This window comes from Tyto alba, unplaced genomic scaffold (assembly GCF_018691265.1).
Source record: "Tyto alba isolate M040663 unplaced genomic scaffold, T.alba_DEE_v4.0 Super-Scaffold_20000042, whole genome shotgun sequence".
NCBI lineage: Eukaryota > Metazoa > Chordata > Aves > Strigiformes > Tytonidae > Tyto > Tyto alba.
This window is the reverse complement of record NW_024881293.1, coordinates 290556-310955: the sequence shown is the minus strand read 5'-3', so window position 1 is coordinate 310955 and position 20400 is coordinate 290556. Positions and strand designations below refer to the sequence as shown.

General features: G+C 54.2%; 1 protein-coding gene across 7 annotated transcripts in view; it reads left to right on the top strand.

The window, feature by feature from the left end:
* EPHB2 (EPH receptor B2) overlaps nucleotides 1-20400 on the top strand; it is a 135509-nt gene that overhangs the window by 23191 nt on the left and 91918 nt on the right. For all 7 annotated transcript variants that reach the window (XM_032997257.2, XM_032997254.2, XM_032997256.2 and 4 more), the window contains exons 2-3: nucleotides 14731-14795; nucleotides 18851-19535. In XM_032997257.2, the coding sequence (XP_032853148.2) occupies nucleotides 14731-14795; nucleotides 18851-19535 (750 nt within the window). The remainder of the gene's footprint in view (nucleotides 1-14730; nucleotides 14796-18850; nucleotides 19536-20400) is intronic.

Here is a 20400-nt window from a genome sequence, read left to right as displayed (position 1 = left end):
CAGCATTCATGCTCCAGGCATTCTCAGTGAGCAACCAGGTATGTGTTATGGCACGAGGGCCTTACTGAAGCCAGCAGAGCCCGATGGTGTTTGCAGGGGAGGGTTTGCAGTGGGATGGGAAGAGCCTTGGTGCCCCGTGAGGCTGCCTGTGGTGGCAGCCTGTCTCCCATGGGACCGGCAGCCCTAGTGCCTGCAGCAGCCGCCCACCTCCCATGGGACTTGCTCTTGTTGCATCAGCCACACTGTCCTGTGGATGGTGGGAGGTGTTGGACACCTGTGGGTAGGTTCTGCACCTGCTGGTCAACTGGATTTGCTCCAGCTTGCTGGTTTGGAGGAGCGGTGCTGCTGCTGAGCCCTGGGCTGTGATCACCCTCTGCTTGAAACCAGCCTGTCTCAGGGACAGATAGCTGGAGGGTCATGTCTAGGCTGTGGTGGCATTGCAGCCTCTGTGTTCTTCATGGCACTGGTAGCTTGTCAAGCTTTGCAGGGCATGCTGTGCACCCAGGTGCTCTGGAGGAAACGCTGTGACCACACATAGAGCTGTGCATGCAAGCTTGCACTCTGTCTGGTGGGCAGGTCTGGTCTTGAGGGCATCTGGGTGGCCACGCTCGGCCCAGGCTACGTGCACTGCCTGCCATGAACTCCCCGTGCATCCCAGAGCCAGCAGCCCATCTGCTCCAGTGTCACTGACAGCGGTGAGGGGTGCTGCTGGTTTTCCATGGCTTGGCCATCATGGCTGCTGGCTGGCCCAGGCTCTTGTATGGTGACAGCAAGACCTGCTGGGATGCTCTCAGGGGGCTCCATCTCCTGAAAGCATGAGTGAGGAGAAGGGGTGCTGTGATGGTAGAGGACCAAGCACAGTGTTGGGAAATGGGAGAAGAGTGGTGTCCTCTTCTTTGAGTGCTCCTGGGGGTCTGGGCACATCCCTGGGTGCTCAAGCACACCCCATAGGTTGGAGTCCCTCCCTGAGCTGGGGATGGAACTTGAGCCCTCCAGAGATCCCTTCCCATCACACCTGTGGGATTCAGGGATCACTGGGAGTGCAACAGCAAGGGGAGGATGAACTTGCTGCTCCTTCATGTGTTTTCCTCCTGCAGACATTGATTTATAAATGCTGTTTCATGCTAAGTAGGGAATTTGGGGGATGGTGCATTCCCTGCACAGGACTTTTTGCCTGATTTCCCATGTCAAGTCTGAGGAGGTTGTCAGGTAATGCCTCTGTCACCCTTTACACTAAATTTTGGAAGTGTGGTACTTTAGACAGCAAGCCTTAAACCCTGCAAAACTCTAGGTGTTTGCGCATCCTTTGGTGCTTGGAGGATGCAGGGCTGTTCTTTTCTTGGCAGGGTGGCTTCGCACATGGGGAGGGAGTGGGGATGCAGCCAGTGGATCCTTCCACGGTTCCCAATGTGCAGCCATGCAAAGGCCAGTGAAGATCTGGGGGTCAGGGAGAGGGTGCAGACACAGCCTGTCTTAAGGGCATGTCTTCTCCATGGTGTCTGCGGGTGCTTGAGGGTGAGTTTGCTTCTGGGTGTGTGTCTCTGGTTTGCATGGGCAGCGCCAACCACCGTGGTGTCACTTCACTCTCATGTGCTGGAAGGGCCCAGGGGATGCTGATCAGTGCCAAGCCAAAACCACGCATCGCAAGGGGACAAGGTTCTCCATGCTCACAGATTTCCCCAGCCTCTCCTGGGACAGGCAGTGGGGAGGGCTCCCTGCCTCAGTTTTCCTGCCAGCCACTGGAGAAGAGCAGTACCTCCTCCTTGCACAGACATGCTCTGGAGGAGCCGGGCAGTGCTGCAACATGTGCAAGAGGCTTTGACCCGCGATGAGAAAAGGCAGCGGAACAGGGACCTTCCCCACTGTAGAAGCATGGTGGCAGCAGTCTGTCCTTCCCCACCTCAATTCCTGTCTGTAGGGCGCTCTGGATGGTGTGTGCTTACTGGTCCTGCAGTGCACAGGAGCTGTGCAGCATTTGTGCTGGCTGGGGTTGGCACCAGCCATACAGAGGGATGCGGAGCAGCCATGAGCTCATAGCTACGTCTGGCCAACATCTATGCCAATACCTCTGCTGCTTCATCCTCAAAGCTTGCTTGGGGGGGTGTCTCTGTTGCTGCACCTCCTTGACAGAGCATCTGAGACACAGGGCAAGGAAGTAACAGTGCAGCATGAGGAGCCTGGGGCCGAACTGCCTGTTTTTTGGCCTGGACAGCTCTCGGCACTGCATTTGCCCTCCCTGATCCTCATGTCCTGTATCCTGTCTGCTCAGCTAATGCTCCAGGCATCTCTTTGGTTTGACTTCTGCTAAGATGTTGGCTGAATTGTTTGAGCAACTGCTGCGGCTTTTGCAGGGCCAATGGGTTGTTTCTTCTTCCAGGGTTTGGTGATCATGCCTAGGGGCTGGGATGGATCCTGCAGCAGTACTTGTATGTGGCCTCTCTGCAGGCAGCACCTGGACTACGTGCTTTGGGCATCCTCCTGGTCTGGCGAAGGCTTCCTGAGCAGCTGGAAATCTCTGCTTGGCTTTGCATCACATCCCTGGGGTGCTGGGTCACCTCCATCTCTGGAGCTCTCCTAGGGTCATCTAGGCAAAGCCCCAGCTGCCCCAGTCTTGTGGTGGGAATGGGCTTGGACCGAGACCTCTGAGCTCCTTTATCTCCTCCAGCCCTGTGGGATACTATGAAATCATTCCCCACTCCTGGACTGCTCCGTCTCTGCTTGGTGCACGGCAAAAAATGTTGGCAGGGGAGAAGAGGACTGTTGGTCCTGGGGTTGTCCTCACCCTATGGGTCTGTAGGGGCTCTGCTAATCACACAAAGGAGCTGCTTGAGAGCAAACAGTTGTCTTGGGAATGAAGCTGCTATCAGGATACAACTACAAAGTTGCTAATGTGGCCTTGACACTGCGCATCCCTCGCTCCAGGATGGGGCAGCGTGAGCAGCCGCCCCGGGCAGTGGGATGCTGCCAGCAAGAGGGGACTCAGGTGTGTCTGTGGCTCTTGGCATCTCCTGGTCACTGCTGGTCCCTGTCTGCAGCCAAGGCTCAGCCTGGAGCCACTACGGCTGCTCGTCCCTCCTGGCTGTGCCCTCGTTTTTGCCCGGGTGAGCTGGGGTGTCTGTCTTTGCTGCCTGACTTCACACTTGAGTGTCCCTGTGGACTTGCCTTTCCACAGCTCTGGTTGTGTTTGCTCTTGGTGTATTTAAGAATTCCTCTTTTGCTCTCCTTTATGTTTGCTGGCAGTCAGTTTTTTCATTGATGCATCTTTTCGCAACTGTCTGCATCTTATAACTGCTAATTTTACTGCTGCCAACTGCCCCTGGTTTTAATTTATACAATATGTTTATTTTTACTGCAATTTTTTTCTTTTATTCAACGCCAAGATAATTTTTAGCTAAAGATGCCTTCCTTTATGATCACAGATTTATGAGATTTTGGCAAAGCCTTTTTAAGCTAGCTGTAATTACTTTTCATTGGTTTTGTTTACATTTCCCCCTTAATCAATTTTTGCTAATAATCCCTTTCAACTTTTGGAAATTTCCCTTTTTCCACCTCTGTGTGTGTTTCTTTTTGGTGGGTGCAAAAATCCGTTCCCACATATGTATAACCAAATTATGTTTGTCTCTACCTATGCAACTCCTCATCTTTGGTTCATTGATGCCCTCGCCTTCAGCTCTCAAAATGAGGTTTGCTCTGCACTTACCCACATCGATTGTATTAGTTTTGTGATGGAAATGAGTCTCCAGAAGCGTTGTCATCTCCAGGACCCTATCCCAGTGGCAGCCTGGACCCTGGTGTGTGCTCTCCTCCAGCCCCATGAGGAGCAGAGCTGGTTCATAAGCTGCCTCCACCTTCTCCAGGTTGGTCTGCAAACCTGCAGATATGTCCTGGCGTGGACATTCTCCATTCATGTGCTGGTCCCTGGTCCCCCAGCTCCTCAATGCAGCCCTTACAGGTGATGGCAGCTCTACTGTGGCACAAATACGAGTCATACCTGAGATTTCAGCCCTGGAGGGGCTTCTCTCTCCTTGTGGTCCCACAGGCCATCTCCTGCCTGCTTTGGGAATGCTCTTTCCCAGTGGAGGGCAGCTGCCTGGCTCCTGCTTGATGGGCGGTGCTGTGATGGATGGATGGATGGATGGAGCGCATCCCTTGCCTGGGCAGGGCCACCAGCGAGCAGGAGCCTCATGGCATCCACTGATGGAGCATCCCCTTGGTTCAACCTGCTGCCCGGGGGGGGGGGGGGGGGGGGGGGGGGTTGTATTAGTGTGCAATGAATTATGCGGGCGTGAAAGAGGAAGCCCTCTCCATGGTGAGGCATTGGAAATGGGGTTTTCCCAAGCAAGGAAACGTTTGCAGCTTGCTAAAAATACTCACTGCCTGCAGCTGCCAGCTCTGCTGTGGCTTTATCTGCATTGGGGGGGGGGGGGGGGGCCTGGAGGGGATGCAGGGTTTGCATTCCTGGCATGGTTGTAGGCAAACCCCCAGAGATACCAAAGGGATGGTGTCGGAGAGGTGCTCTGGCCTCAGGAGGGGCTAGAAGGAAGTGAAGCTCCTTGTAGGGATTTTGGGATTTCCTGCAACTGTCCTGGGGAGAGGCTTCCTGTGGCTGGGAGCCTGGTCTGGAGCCCCTCACTGCCATGGCCAGTCCGGGGCATGGGGCATCCCTCTGCGCCTTGGCAAACACAAGCCTGCAGCTGGCCCTGTGGTTCCTCCCAAGCCGTTTCTGCTTGGAGCTGCCAACCAGAAGCAAATTCGCAGCCTGTCAGTAAAAACAGTGAAATGCAGGAATACTTGGCTGTCAGGTAGATGCACGGAGCCAGCTGAGGGCATCCTTGCTCAGCCGTGTGTTCTGTGTGCTCAGCGGCGGGGGGGTGTGAAAGGGGGTCTGGGGCTCTGTGTGGCTGCACTGGCAGTGCCGGAGGAATGGGATCATCTGCAAGGCACTGGTGTTTGGGTGCCGGGGTGCATGCAGCACAAGTCAAGGGCTGCTCGATGCTCGTTGTTTACTGGGGACCTCTCCAGCCCCACTCACTGGGGTGGGTGTAGCCTGGCTACCTGTACAGCAGTGCCTGCTTGTCCCTGTCCTTGCCTGTCCCGGTGCTGCCGTCACCTCCCTGCAGCTGCCCTGAGATTTAACATGAACTTGTTGCAGGGGACTGGCTAGAGCCAGGGATGCTCAGAGCAGCTATCCAGGCTGCAGACAGGGGCTGGCTCTTGTGGTTGGGGGTACACCAGCGCAGGCCTCCAGCCCTGGGCACCAGTTTCAGGCATCCCTGTGCTCCGGGCAGCTCCCCATGTTGCTTTGCAAAGATCCCATCATGGAAGATGTTAACCGGGTTAATCTGCCAGGCTTGCTTGGCTGCACTAGGGGCTAGTCCTGGTCTTTAATTCTTCACTGGCCCCTGGTCCTGCCTCCCCTTGTCCCTGCCATGCTGCTGGCTCTGTGTGACCCTGCCTTTATGAGCCAGGCTCGGGGCTGTGCGGCGCAGCTGCGTGTCTTTGCGTGGTGGTGGGGCTTTTGCTGGAGCTTTGGCTGTGTTTGGAGATAATATCTTTCCCCTGTAAATGTTATTACCCTGTATATGTTCTGGCGGGGGGGATAGATGGGGGATCACCATCTGTGTTTTCCAATAAAAGCAAATTAAAATTGAAGCCCATTAAGGATAGCTCAATTGGGATGCTAAGCAGGGCTCCGGAGCTTGCTGGGAACAAGTTGCTTGCAGCCCACGCCACCATGCAGGATGACAAAACCTCATTTAGTGCCAGCAGTGCTGGGAGGTGGGATAGGGGCTCACTGCACACACCATCCCTGCTCCAGGTGGGGTTGGCTGGTGGCACTGTCCCCAGGGGGAAGGGGAAGCAGAGCTGGCCAAAAACTCATGCCCTGGGCTCATGTTGCTCCTCCTGGTCCCCTCAATGCTCATTGCACTGGGTGATGGGCAGGGGACAGTGGGGAAAAGGACTGGGCATTGTGTGTGAGAGCAAAGCGTGTGGTCCTTAGGCAGTGATGCTCTGCAGCCTCCAGGCTTCCTGCTGCATCCTAAATCTCCTGAGGTTGCCTCACCCCAGTGCCCGGGGATACAGAAGAGTGGGTCTGGGGATACAGGATGCTGTGTCTGGGATACAGGCGAGTGGGTCTGGACTACTGAAGGGGACTAGGCAGTGCGACCCTGAAGCCTGGGCATTACACCTTGTACCAGTTGGCCCCAGGGCAGGGGTGGGAGCAGGTTATTATGTTATAAAGCAACTCTTTCCCCTAGATGCTGCAGCCAGGAGCTGTACGTGGCATCCACTGCTGCACACCAATGGTAGTGGCTCTGTGTTTGGGCTTTAGTGGTGACAGCTGTGTGTCCATCCGCACTGTGGGGTCAGCCCCATATGGTGGCTGTGCCATGCTAACAGCTGGACTGGGGCAGCGTGTGGTGGAGGCTACTGGCTCCTTTGGGGATGGAGCATCTGCAGAAGGGACTCATGGCTGTGGGGTCTCCAACCCCCCACAGCACCCGTGTGGCCCCCAGAGAGGCAGAGGGACCTGGAGGCTGTCGGCCCTGCTCCATCCTACTGGGAAGTATCTGTGTGGGGAATTTTGTCTTTGCTGTGCCTGTCCTGATGGGGTGAATGAGGCTGGATTGGGGATCAGAACAACACTTGCTTAACCCCGGGATTCCCTCTTGCAAAGTGTCCTGCAGACAATGGGGTCGGTGCCACTGCAGGGACCGAGTCATTAGCACTGACAGAAGCAGTGGCTGTTAAACATCTGTATCTGTGTCTTCTCTGTGTGGCTACTGCATTCCTGGCAGCAGCAGGAGGGCCTCTGCTTGCTGGCATTTAGCATCTGCATTGTCTCTTCCCGACAGCCTGCCCTTGGCTGAACTCAGACCACCTACAAGTCCCAGCTCCTTTTGGGACAGATGCTGCTAGCAAGGACAGTGGGTCCCTGGTGCTGCTGGAGCAGCTTTCTGGGGTGTCTGGTGGGGTTATCATGTTTTCTGCTGACCTCTGGGGCACATGGTGTCAAGAAACTGGGGCCAGAGAGGATGCATCTGCAGTGATGACTGGGGGTGATGTGGCAGCTGGGGGGAGTATAGTCCTCCTTCCCATCCAGCCTAACCTGCTTCTTCAGCAGAGGCCACAGGCTGAAAGATCACAAAATCTGAATTCCCAGCCCCAGACACTTTCAGCTGAGAGCCAGAGCTGAGCCGTACCCCTCCTGTCTGGGCAGATCAGAGGGGCAATCCTTAGCACTTGTCTGCCTGGCAGTGATGGTGTCTGGATGGGCTGATGGTCAACTGGGTGCTCAGGAAGCAGGATACATGCTTGGATGACTTGCAGGACCCCTGGGGCTGTTGAGCTGGGCTTTCGTCTTGGTTTTGAACTTCCCAGCAGTGTAGCAGCCAGCATCATGCAGGGCAGTGCCTGTGCTAGCCAACAGCTTCAGAGGAGGGGGAGAAGGGGCTGCGAAGAGGAGCTGTGAAGCCGCTCCTCCCAGCGTGCTGGCTTTGGGTCGTGGCCATGCTCAGCCCTGGCTCCTGGCTCACCCATTGACGAGCCATGTGCGCAACGGCCCGGTGCAGCTCTGCTCCGAGCCCTGCTTTCCATATTTCCCAGTCTAGCAAGGGCCGGGAACCAAGGCCCTCAGTGGTCCCCCTTTCTGCACAGCAGCATCAGCCCTGGGTCTGGTCCCCTGAGGATGGGCCCAGTGATGTGTGTGATCAGACAAAGCGTGGGGGGGATCAGGGGAGGGGAGTGGTCTAGGTGAGAATGAGGAAAGCATGGCTCAGCTCATGGCAGCTCCCCTGGCAAAGTGTGGAAAAGCACGGGGAATTTCTAGTGGGGCTGCTGAACTGCTGTGCTAGGGGCAGGGTGTTGAGGACATCCCTTCATTTGACACCAGTCCTGTCTCCAAGTGTCACAAGCAGCTGGGCATCACCCAGTAGATGGGTGAAGGCATCCCAGTGGGCACTGCTGAGTCCCACCACCTTCCAGCACTGTCCTCTGCTCCCCTCTGGCTCTGGGATGGGCTCCTGTTTCACAGGGCTTGCAGGCAGGCTTGGATGACGTTCCTGGTGAACTGAGGGGCCAGGAAGGCTCCATGGCTCCCTAAAAGTAATGACACCTTTCCCTTGCCAGTGCTGTGTGGTATCCCTGGGATCAGTTCTCCCCACTGCGTGCCTTGCCAGCCCTCAGGACTATCAGCCTGGGTGGCTGGCTGGCAGGTCAGAGCTGCTCTGGATGATGGAGATGCTGGACATCACTCTTATTCTTAGGTCTCTGAGTCTGATTGGAGATAATTTTTCAGGGAAGGGCACTGAATGACCAGGTGCCTGTCTGCTGGGTCTACAGCACTGCGACCACTGGCACGACCCGATACGTCTGCCCTTGGCGTGGCCTCTGGGGCTCTGGGCATGTGGCGGGATGCCGGCAGGCTCCCATCCCAGCTCAGTCAACTGTCTCTTCTTGCTCCTTATCAATCACTCTCCCTCTTGGAGTTTAAGTGGATCCCTGAGTGAAGTATCCAAAATATCCTGTAGTCGCCGGCTCACAATGCAGCGTGCTGTTCCCGCGCCAGAGGGTCGGCCAGGGGGAGGATTGGGTTTCAGTTTGTTCCGCTGGCCATCGGCCAGGCAAAGCAAAGCTTGGGGCTGCAGAGAAGGGCCACTGGGTTTGCTCAGCCCCTCTCAGCTCTCGCTGGCAAAAATATTATAATAAGGCTCCAGTAAAGCACAGGAGGCAGAGAGGGGCCTTTCAACTTCTGGAAGGGTAAATAGATCTGCAGCAAGGGTTCCTCGGGGCAAGAGACAGACGGGTTTCTCATTAGCCGCCCCCCCTGCACAGGGATGCGGTGGCTGTGCCTGAGGCCAGGCTGGAAACGGGGTTTCAGGAGCGTCTGTTCCTGCGCAGAGGAGTTTGTCCCAAAGCTGCTGCATCTCCTGGGCGGATCCTGGTCTTGCTCCACTCAGCTGAGCTTTGGCACTGGGCCTGCTCTTCGGCGTCCCTCCAGTCTGGACTGATCTGATGAGGTGCGTTAGGTGGGCTTCAGGTCACGTCTGGGAGGTGGTGATGAGGCATGGTCTTCACCCTGTGTCTGCCTTGGGATGATTTTGCTCCCAGCCCCATCAGAGAGGCCTGGGCAACTTCTTGCCCGCTTTGCATGTCCAGCACTGGCCACAGCTGATGCGATCCTCGGTCAGCTGAGAAGCTCGCTCCCTGTGTTAATAATATTGTACCAGGATTAAAATGCTGGCAAGCTTCCTACCCTGAGAGAGGAGCTTGCGTGAGAAGTAAAAGGGGAAGGGAAAAAGTTGTGTGGGGAAAAATGAGGGTGGAGGCTCCAGCTATCTGTGGGGCTATTTATTTGTCCAGCTGTTTCTTTATCTGGATGAGTTTGGCGCCTGTGAATGTGAAAGATTTGCCAGGACTTCTGAGAAACTCAGGGCCAGATGCTCTAAATTGGTCTAAATTGGCAAAACTCCATGGAAGCTATTTTTCTGGACACAGAGAAGTGTGTCTGCTATGTGCACAGATCTTCTGTTAATCCCTTGCCCTTCCAGCCTCTCTTCCACTGTCCCTTGGTCCTGTCACTCTCCATCCCCAGTCCTGGCTGTCCCATGCTGGTGTCCCCAGTCACCGCCAGCACCCAGCGTGATCCCAGTCTTGTCCTCCCTTCCGAGGTCTGCCCACCAGTCTCAGTCCTGATCTGGCCAGATGGGAAAAGCTCATGCAGCTGAGATCCCCCCACTCATCTCATGTGTGGCTGAGCAGGAAGAAGACCACGCAGAAGCATAGGACCCCCTCATCCAGGTCATTGGCGTAGCAGATCATCAGCTTGACGGTGTCTTAGCGTAGCTGTTGAGCATCTGGAGGTGGTGGTATGGTGGTGATGATGCATCTTTAGATGCCAAGTGCTTGACTGGAGCCCTGGCATGCCCTCGTAGCAAGCAGCAGTGCCGGTGACAGGTCCCAGCGCTGGCAGAAAGTTGCTTATTGAAAGCATCTTCAAAGTGAAAAGGACGGGCACTTATCTCCTAACCATCCCGTGGGGAGCAGCGTGGTTTCTGGTGGGAAGCAGGCCAGAGTTGCGTCTGCTGGTTTCGAGCAGCTGCAGATTTATTTATAATGCCGTGGGTAGCATGTGAATCTGCAGATAAACACGCGGGAGGGAAGAACACAAACAACAATATTGAGAAAATGCTGCTCCGGAGAGAGAATTTCACTGAGCTGCAGCTATCACCAGCCACCAGAGATGGGCCAGGGGCCAGACACCCACCCCTGCCGCTCCCACGCGGCTTTGCTCCATGTTGTGACTGTCATTGCCAGGGAGCTGCTCTGTCCTGGATATCGGGGGGGGTCTTTATGGGGCTGCCGTGGCACCAGCCCCTCACCCTGTTATTTGGCACTAGCTAAACCATCAGGATGGCACCATGAAAGCATCAGCTGTGACAGTGAATGAAGCTACCTATTTTGCTAGTTGAAAGAGTCACCTTCTCTTCTCCGTGGTTGGCCGGACACTTAACAGTTGGAATTAGGGTTTCCCATCCAGAATTTGGTCCATCTTTGTTGTCCCCGGTGGAGGAATTGGTCCTGTTGAGTGCCTGGGCCAGGTTATGAGCATGGGGCAGCCTGTGGGGTAGGATCAGGAGATCTGCTGGATGAGGTATGGCCGTGGGAGCCCACCACAGGTCACTGTGGGTGCAGAGGTTGCAAGGGGCTGAGCATTCTGAGGGCAGCCCCACCGGGGCTGCTACAGGTGGAGGAGCTGCCTCTGAAGGACGGGGGGTTCCCATTCCTTGGGGTTTATCGCACCTTGTGTGGGGCTTGCACCCGTAGCGGAGGCTGGAGTCACCCATCCAGAGATGTCCATGAGTATTTCCTCAGTTATCATACCTTGATGGCCAGAAGGAACCAAGGCGACCTTCTGCCAAGTGTGTGCTCCCGCAACACACGTTTCTCCAGCCCCTGGCTCATCTGGGATGGGGAAGGATGCAAACAGTGTAAGATCTGCACCTCTCAGCAATTACTCTTCAGGGGCAATTACCATCCCTGGTAAAACTGAGTCTTGTTTTCCACGTGTCTTACTGGGTTCAGCTCCCAGGCAAAGCTGTAGCTGCAATGTCCCTCACAGGCTAAGGAGCTCTGTTTGCTTCTATTTTCTTCTGGTGTAGATCCTTGCAGACCACAGTCAGTCATCTTGCAAACTCCAGACTGAGCTTCTGCAGTTCCCCTGCAGCAATAAAAACCCATCCAGCTGCAGGAGGAATAGAACCCTGGCGATTCTGAGCCTTTCTCTTGTGTGGCTGAGGTGGGTGGTAAGGCCTTGTCTTCCTTTTTTAAACCTTCCTGGTTTATTGGTTGCTGGTCCAGAGTCTGCTCTAGCACTTTTATGATGGGATGGCAGGGCAGGGCTTGGCTGTATCTTCATGGGGCCTTCCTCCCACTGCAGTCTGCCCACCGCTGCATATTACTGTGGAGATCTGAGCAGGTCTGTGCCTGGGAGAGAGGCAGAGAGAAGCCCCCGCAGGTGGGGGGATATGTTGGTTCATTGGGTATCACTCCTGATTTTGTTTGCTGGAGATATGAATTAGGGCGCTTCTTTTGTCTGGAAATGGGAAACTTCTCAGGTATGAGACAGTGATCTTGCCTGCAGGATCACATGGCCTCCTCAACCTCAGGTGGAAGTTCAGGGGTGCTTCCTGGCCAGGTATACGGGCAAGATAACTGTGGCAGGCTGTTATTTGGCCAAAAAGATGTTCTGAAGTCAGCCCTCAACGGAGAATGGAGCAAACCCACCACCACCACCATTGAAACCTATCCTGGCTGGCCTCTCATCCACCTTTGCAGTCAGTGAGGCTAACCAGGTTCACTCTGATTCATGGGGACCAGTTATTCACAATTTTCTGTAATTCAGGCAACTACTGCTAAGTGCTAACATGCCAACCCATCTCCAAGTGGACTTCAGCCAGGGCAGCAATTTGGTGTAAAAGCTGTGCAAAAAGGGGCGCATTGGGATGATAAAGCTGTGTGCAATGGGAATCACAGTCCACCCTACACAAAAAAGGTTGATAAACAGGAGCCTCAAAGAAAGGAACCTGTTTTAGGGTGGAAGAATAAGGAAGCTTATCTAATTTAGTTATCTTGGAGATGATTCATTTGCCACCCTGAAGCACCACAAGAGGGAAAGAAGGTTTTGGATAGCAGAGTCTTTGTACAAGTAAAAGGAAATCTAATAGCTGGCAGCCAAACAGTGTAAATTCAGACTAAAAGTAATGGGAGATCTTTTTTTTTTTATGAGAATATAATTGACCATTGGAAGAACTGCTTAAAACCTGCAGATTTCTACTCCTTGTCTTGTGTCAAAACAAGATGTCCTTGGGCCGGCTGTGGTAGATGTGTAGCTCCAAGGAGATGTACAATTCTTCAGCTGAGGATGAGGGGCAGCGGTGAGGGCTGTGGCAGTGTGCTCTGCAGTAATGAAACAGGCACATTTCCATTCCACTGACTTTTCATTAAATAAAAGGCTTTTTAAAATGCAAAATACTTCAAAATATTTTTATTTGGGAAATTATTTATACTGTTTTAGAGTATATCTTCTTTTACATTATAGTCACTACTGTTAATATACTTACTATGCACCACTGTCATTGATAGTTAAGATAAAGTAACGAATTTAAGGTTTTATTAAAGTAATGCAGCTTCTAGCTAGTACTGGCTGAAAAATGTTGTTTTCTTTTCAGATCAAAGTGCCACTTGTGTTTTAATGAAAAAGCCAGATCTTCTGATAAAATAAACACTATTATCAAACTACGTAAACAAATATTAATTTTAAAAGAAATTTCATAAATCTGAATGACAACATTTCTGAACTAGCTGTTTTCCAGAACTCTTCTTAGTGAGAAAATTTAAAAAGAACTATTTTTGCTTTTCACTCTTGGAATAATACCAGATTTTGAAATCCTGGTTTCCTGTGAACTGGAAACCGCTGGCTCTAACCAGGAGTAATGAACAACCCACAGTCTGAAAATGATTTACTGCCAGAAGTAGGTGCAAGGAGCATATCTGTGCCGAGGGACTTTTTGGCTTACCGATGGGAAAAGAGGAGTTCATGTGTGCTGTTGGGCAGGCTGAACAGTAGTCATTTCTGCACCCAGGCTTGTCTCTTAAATGATGGGTCTGCTCAAGGCTGAGCTTTTCTTCTTTTGTTTTTGTTCAACAAAGTGAAAGTGGAGGGTGTGGAGATGCTTTTGGGAGATTCGTGGCAGAATCTTCTGGTGGTGAGGAGCAGCAGCAGGACACGGTTACAGCCAGTAACTCTCCATCCCTGTTGGGCTCGTGGGAACTGGCACTGTTTCTTGGGTTATAGGATGGTGGCTGGAGATCTCAACTCTATTGAGGTTCTCCTGGTTGATCACTCTCAGAGAGCTGACGCAGAGTAGATGTACATCTTGTGCATAAGATGCTTTCATTTGAGAGCTGCAGAGCCCTAAAGATGGAATGTTTCCCTGCCGGTCCTGCGTTAACTGGGAGGGCATGGAAAGTGAAGCTGCAAGCCAGATTTCATGTTTTTGTCTTGCATGTGTGTTTGATGGATGTTTTTTCCAGCATCCTTGCAAATGCAGCTGGTATCCTGAGTGTACATGCTGAAATCAGGAACAAATTCACATTCTCCCTACAGAGCAGAGGGATATAACTCCTTCTGTGGGCCACAGAGTCACAGGCCATATGCTGGCCTGTACAGCCTTTCCCACAAGCATCATGCTTTTCCTATGCCCAACCTCAGCGTGCTGAAACCTTTGGGCGCGATTTCCTAAACACGGGAATATTGTCCTATTTTCTTAAAGTGTCAGCATTGGGCACAGTGCAGAAAAATACCCATGTTGCAATGAGCATGCAACCACAGACCTGGAGGATGGACTCAGATTGTGGAAACCACTCATGGAAGTCTCTGTCCATGATGTTTCTGATGGGGCCATCTGGCAAATTCCTGTGGTGGGTGGGGAATACCTACACACATTAGCCCAATTACTGGGGTGCCATAGCATGAGCAGCCCTTCTCATAAGTGTAGGTAGACCAACCTATAGCTATTTGGGATGAAAAAAAACTCCAGTGCTGGAAGCATGACAAGCTGTAGAAAGGATGAGGAGTCTTTGCTGCCCACATGGCTTAGGGAGAATTCTCTGTGCTGACCAGCAGTAGCATTGCCTGACCTATTTCACCCAAATCACTTGGAAAACCAGCTTTAACATTGGTTTAATTTTTTAGTACTTTTAAGTCCTAAAAGTGCTTTTCCTTCCTGTGTGCTACTTCATTGCCAAGGATTCTGCCTACCATGCAAACTACTGAGAAAAAAATATCCCACTTTTGCAAAAGAAACAGGAAGGTGATGGAAGAAACCTTCTTTGGCTGGGCTTCTTGTCTGCAGCAGCAGAGCTGCTCAGGGCTGTGGTACTCTGATTCTGGATCTGGAGGATGAATGTCCAGCTGGACTGGTGGGTGGAAGAGCACGTGCCCCCATGCATTGCAGGAGACAGGGGGGCCAGGGAGCAATGGGCAATGAATGAGGAAGCAGATGGGTAGAGGGACTGATACCTGGCTCCTCCCCAGCTGAGAGCTGTCTAGAGGGCTTTGTGCAGGCTGGGCTCGATGGCTGGCTCATCTCCATCTCTTTCCCCTTTGCAAGCCCCAGGCTGTTCTCCGGACAGCTACTGACTCCTTGTTTCACCTTTCCCCTGCAGAGACACTGATGGACTCCACAACGGCAACGGCAGAGCTGGGCTGGACAGTGCATCCTCCATCAGGGGTGAGTTATCCTGTTGCTTGACAGGGGCCCGGGTCCTGGTCTGGGGTCTCCTGCTGCATGCGAGCATAGGTGGGTTGGCTCAACAGAAATTAGTCACTGAAGCAAAGTGCCTTGGCCACATGAAAAGTCTAGTGGGAAGAGTATGAAGTAGTTCTGTAGGAGGTGATGCTTCCAAAAAACACCCCAGTGCTGGAGGAGTATAATTCTCACCCTACAGCTTCAGGTCAGTGTGATGTTGGAGAAACCATACTCTCCGTAAAGCTGGCCTGGAGCCAGTTGAAAATCAGGGAGGGGTAGAAATGAAATGCCAAGGCCACAGTCATTTGTCCACAGTGTCTCACTTGTTACCCCATTGCCTGTCACTTGTAGCAGAAAAGGATGAGGGCATTAGCTTGTGAGGTTGCACCCACCGCAGCCCTTTGATCAAGTCCTGAAATGACTATCCAGCATCCCTGGCATCTCATGGAGGAACATTTTCTGGCTCATCAGTGTCTATCTCTCTGCTTTACTGTTGCCAAGAGTCCCCTGAGTCACATCCCAAGACCACCCACAACAAGCTCCTTTCAGGAAGAGCTTGGACACGGCAATGCATCTCTGCACCTTTCTCCTCACAACAAAAAAATGGAGTGGCCCCAGCCACCTCCATGACCCGTGGAGTTTGCGCGGGGCATCGAGGTGCTTCAGAGCATGCTGCCCAGCTCTGGCTGTGATGGCCAGCAGCAGCGTGGAGCCCCAGTTCCCAACACCCCCAGACATGCTCCCTCACGCTTGGGTGTCCCAATCCAGCCTGCCCAAGGTCTGGAGATGCTTCCCATCCCTGTGCACGGAGGTGGTAGCTCAGGCTCCATCCTGCCCTCCATCCATCCTCCGCAGGGACTGGATGAAGACATTTTTGTGGACCTCACCCTGAGGTTGACAGCAAGCCCCGTCCCCAAGCCGACTTGGCAGAAGAAAAGAAACGGCCAAGAAAAGCCTCTGTTGGAGAGATTAAATCCAGATCCCGAGCAGCCCAGCCGCCCTGCCGTGCTGGGATGCGGGCACTGCCGGCACCGGTCCCCCATCACCATGATAAAGCCCCGCGCCCGCCCGCGAGCCCAGCTGCCTCACCAGCACTGGCCCGGCTGCCGAAGGGGGATGACGGGTGCACAATAGGCAGGAGCAGAGGTCAAACCTTTTTCTCTCCTCGCCCAGCCTTTCTTGTTTGTGGTGTTTCCATATGTAAAGCACGCCTTGCTCCCGGCTTCCCAGCCCTGCCGGTAATGAGGCCTGGGCCTGCTGGAAGCCGTCTCCCTGTATTATTGTGCTGCCTTCTTCTTTTGAGCTCCCGGCACGTTAATTAGAGAGCGAGGAGAAAGGGAGAGGCTTCTAATTAAGCATCGAGGAAGCGCAGGGGCTGGTGCACGGGGGTGACTTTCTCTCCCAGCTGAGAAAAGGGAGCTCAGGAACCCCCGCTCACTGCTGCAGGGATGCAGGAGGATGCTGGGCATCCTGAGCCCTTGGGGTGCTCCCAGGGCCCCCATCCCTGTCAGGATGGAGACGCCTGTCTGGGAAGTCCAGCGCAGCCCTAGCATTGCTGGGGGGATTGCCTCCTGTCCCCACATCTGGGCAGGTCCCCGTGGGGGACGTGGTGTGCATCGTGCCCTGCACTGTGCATGGCACAGGTGCTGATGCTGCAGTGCCTTTATGGCTTCTTCCAGTGCAGCCTTGTGCCCACTGACAGGACAAGGCAGGGCATCCTACCCAGGGGTGACTGGCAAGGCTGGCTGCAGCCAGCTTCACCTGGAGGACAAAACCTGTGGGGTGCTTCACCCCTTTATTGCCTCTTTGGTGATTATTAGAGATCCAAAAGCCCAAACAGTTGCATTTTCCCTGGCTGTGGCTCTCTCACGCCTCTCGTAGGTGAACCCATGCCCTGCCTCCACTGTCTACTGTTCATCCCCAAGCTGTAAAGACTCTTCTTTCACCACATGCTGCTCCTGCCTGGCCAGGGCAGAGCTCTTCAGGCTCATGTCCAGAGCCCTCCCTGGGGGCCATGCAGGTGTGGATGGGAATGGGGCAATACTGGGCATCCCTGGGTTTTGGTGGCTGACACACCGTTTCAGAGTGTCAGGAGTGGTCCAGCTGAAGGAGAGCCATGAGAGGCAGGGGAGGGGAGGGAATTCCTTCCCTGTGCCTTGTCCTTGATTTCTTCATCCCCTCCCCACTGGTGCCCTAAAAACCAGGGAGACTTTGCAATTTTCCACTACAATGCCAAATTTATTTCTGGAAGATAAATCAAGTGCTCCCCCTGTGTTTTGTGAGGATGCTTTCCTCCTTCCCCAGCAGTGGCAGCAGATTTGCAGCCACTGCCAATCAGAAGTGGTTGGAGATGTTTGGGGATCTTTCCTGACAGCCTTCTCTTGGGCTGTTAGCCTTGATGTGCGAGCAGCAGCCTGTCTCTCATCTCGTGAGCCTCCCTCTGCAGTCCTGGATGCCCTTGTGAGGCCGTTTACAGGCCGAGGGGCTGGGGGTGGTCTGTTCCTGCAGGGTTTTCCCTGCGGACATCAGTCCTGGCTCTGGTGCTGGATTTGGGCTGTGCTGCTGCCCTGGCCTGGACGTTGTGCTCCTGCACCCAGGGCAGGGTTGTGCTCAGGGTTTCACATCCATGGGAATCAGCTCGGCTTCCTCTTGAGCAGGTTTATGAACAAGTTCATCAGAAGCTGTTCCAGCTGGCTGCGACTGTGTCACATGCTAGCTGGGCCCCAGTCCCTACCATGCACATCATGAGGGTGCTGTGGATGGGGAGGGGCAGCACAGGGGAGATACTCTGCCCTCTGGAAAGGTCTGGGCTGAGGGAGATGCTCTGATGAGCAGAGTGAAAGGTTTTCCTCCCACAGGGACCCTTTCCCATCTGTGCTCACTGCAGAGTGGTGGCTGGTTACAGGCTGCAGCTCTGCCCTTGCCTGGTGCATCACCCACCCTGAAGTCTCCTCATCCTGCAAAGGATGGAGACAGCAACGACCACTGAAGGATTTGGAAAACTACAGCCTGAGGAAATGGCAAGGAGCTGTACAGGTCCGGGAGGTGTTACAGCAGCCCTGAGCTCTGCAGAGACTCCTCCAGAGTTGTTAGTTGGCTGGGGGGAGCTGGGCTGAGCTTCCCATAGTGAAATATGTCAGCTCTGAGCTGCCTTGCTGAGAAGGGTGTTACTGTCGTGCCACAGCTCATAGGACATCCCATAGATCCAGTTTAGGACAGCTGGGGCTGAAACCTGTACACACTTGAAGGAGGGACCCTAAAGCATGTTGGCCCTTGAAAGGGCAGGGATGAGGGCTACCAGCAGGATCTAGCTCAGCGTCTCCCTTTCTGGGTGCGCAGCAGGGCCAGCCAAGCTCCCATAAGCCTTCCCTCTTGCCTCTGGGGAGAGGCCACTGGCTACTGGGCTGTTGTGCAGCCGGCCGCCTACACCAGTGCTCGGGCTGCAGCAGGCAAGGAGGTTTTACAGCCACGTTACACAGTCCTGAGAAAGTGGGTCCTGTCTGCCGCGTCTGTAACCGTAGTGGCACCGGTGGGAATACATCTGCTAAAGGCATTGTGTTACTTTGCCGGGAGGCTCTGCCGTACAGTGCAGCCCACGGGCAGGAGCCCCTGCTAAAGACATTACTGCCTGCAGAGAATGTGCATGGCCCCCCCCAACACCCTGCCACCCAGCAGAGCTGCTCTACCGTAAATCCGGGCATGGAACAAGGTTCTGCTGGCAGCGAGATGGCCCCAAGCTCTGCTGAGGGTTTGGACCACCTTGTCCCCACGGCACGGAGCCTGGCAGATGTGCTATGTTGGTCCAACCCTGCTAGAGCAGGATGGAGGTGTGTAGGTACGGGGTGCTTGCAGGGTGGTGCTGGAGCTGTGCCAGGGCAAGGTGCTGGGCACCGGTGGGGCTGCCTGTATGATGGGGTGAGCATGGTGTGGGGCAGCTGGTACTGCCCCCTTGACACGCAGTGGGGTTGGGAAGAGGCAAAGTGGGTGGGGAACATCAGTTTGGTGCAGACCCTTGACTTTCTGTGTCCCATCCGCAGTGGGAAGAGGTGAGCGGGTATGACGAGAACATGAACACGATTCGCACCTACCAGGTGTGCAACGTCTTTGAATCCAGCCAAAACAACTGGCTCCGGACCAAGTACATCCGGAGGAGAGGAGCACACCGCATCCATGTGGAGATGAAATTTTCTGTCCGGGACTGCAGCAGCATCCCTAATGTCCCAGGCTCCTGTAAGGAGACTTTTAATCTCTACTACTTTGAGTCTGACTTTGACTCAGCCACCAAGACTTTTCCTAACTGGATGGAGAACCCTTGGATGAAGGTGGACACAATTGCTGCCGATGAGAGCTTCTCACAGGTGGACCTAGGTGGACGGGTGATGAAGATTAACACTGAGGTGCGCAGTTTTGGGCCTGTCTCCAAGAATGGTTTCTACCTGGCCTTCCAGGACTACGGAGGCTGCATGTCCTTGATTGCTGTCCGTGTCTTCTACCGCAAGTGTCCCCGTGTGATCCAGAATGGGGCTGTTTTTCAAGAAACCCTCTCAGGAGCAGAGAGCACCTCGCTGGTGGCAGCCCGGGGGACATGCATCAGCAACGCAGAGGAGGTGGATGTGCCAATCAAGCTGTACTGCAACGGGGATGGCGAGTGGCTGGTGCCCATCGGCCGCTGCATGTGCCGGGCGGGCTATGAGTCAGTGGAAAATGGGACCGTCTGCAGAGGTAACCACTTGCCTTCGGTCTTGGTCCGGGCATTCGCCTCACTGCTGGGCGAGTGGTGGCAGTCGGGATTTGCAGCTGGGATCTGCACGAGTCTCCTGGGAGTGACCTCCTTGGGCAGGGGTGGGAGAGGACCATGTGGGGATGTGGGAGAGGAGCTTGTGTGTGAACGCTGACTCCTTCCCCAGCTCCTCAATTCCTGCTCCAGGCTCATCCATCCATTGCAGAGGTTCTGCGTTACCTGTGGGTCCCCAGAGCCACCAGCTCCAGGGGTGGTGGCCTGTTGCTGGTGCCCTCTGTGCTCTCCAGGTTTTGGAGGTACACACGTATGTAGTGCGTGCCACCGATCTGCAGTCACCTCCCAAAATACTGGGGCTGTTTTTACTTCGGTTTGCACCCTGTGCTTTGGCGTGGGCTGAAATGGTTCTGGGGTGAGGAGAGTGGCAGGGCAGGCACCCAAAGGTGATGTGGTGGGAGGGAGCAAGTTGTCTGCAGCATTTTCCTGGTGAGGTGCAAATGGCCCAGGGTGGGACATGGTCATGGGCTGTTCAGGGCCAGGCTCACCTCTCCAGCCTGGGCACCTCTGAGCCTGGCCCCAGAGCTCCCTCAGCAGCCAGAGGTCTCCTGCCCTGTACATGTTCTCCTGCCCCTGTTGATGTTCAAAGCAGATTCCTGGAGTGCCTGCTCAGCTCAGCTGAGCACCATGGAGCCAGCGTGGTCCCGGTCAAACAAGAGGCTCTGCACTACCCTTCCTGAGAGCATCATGCCCAAACCCATCTCTGTGCCCCTCCCCAGTCATGTATGGGCTTGGGGAGGTTGAGAAATTTACTGCTGGGGTTATTGAGAAAGAGATAGGGACCCGAGAGCT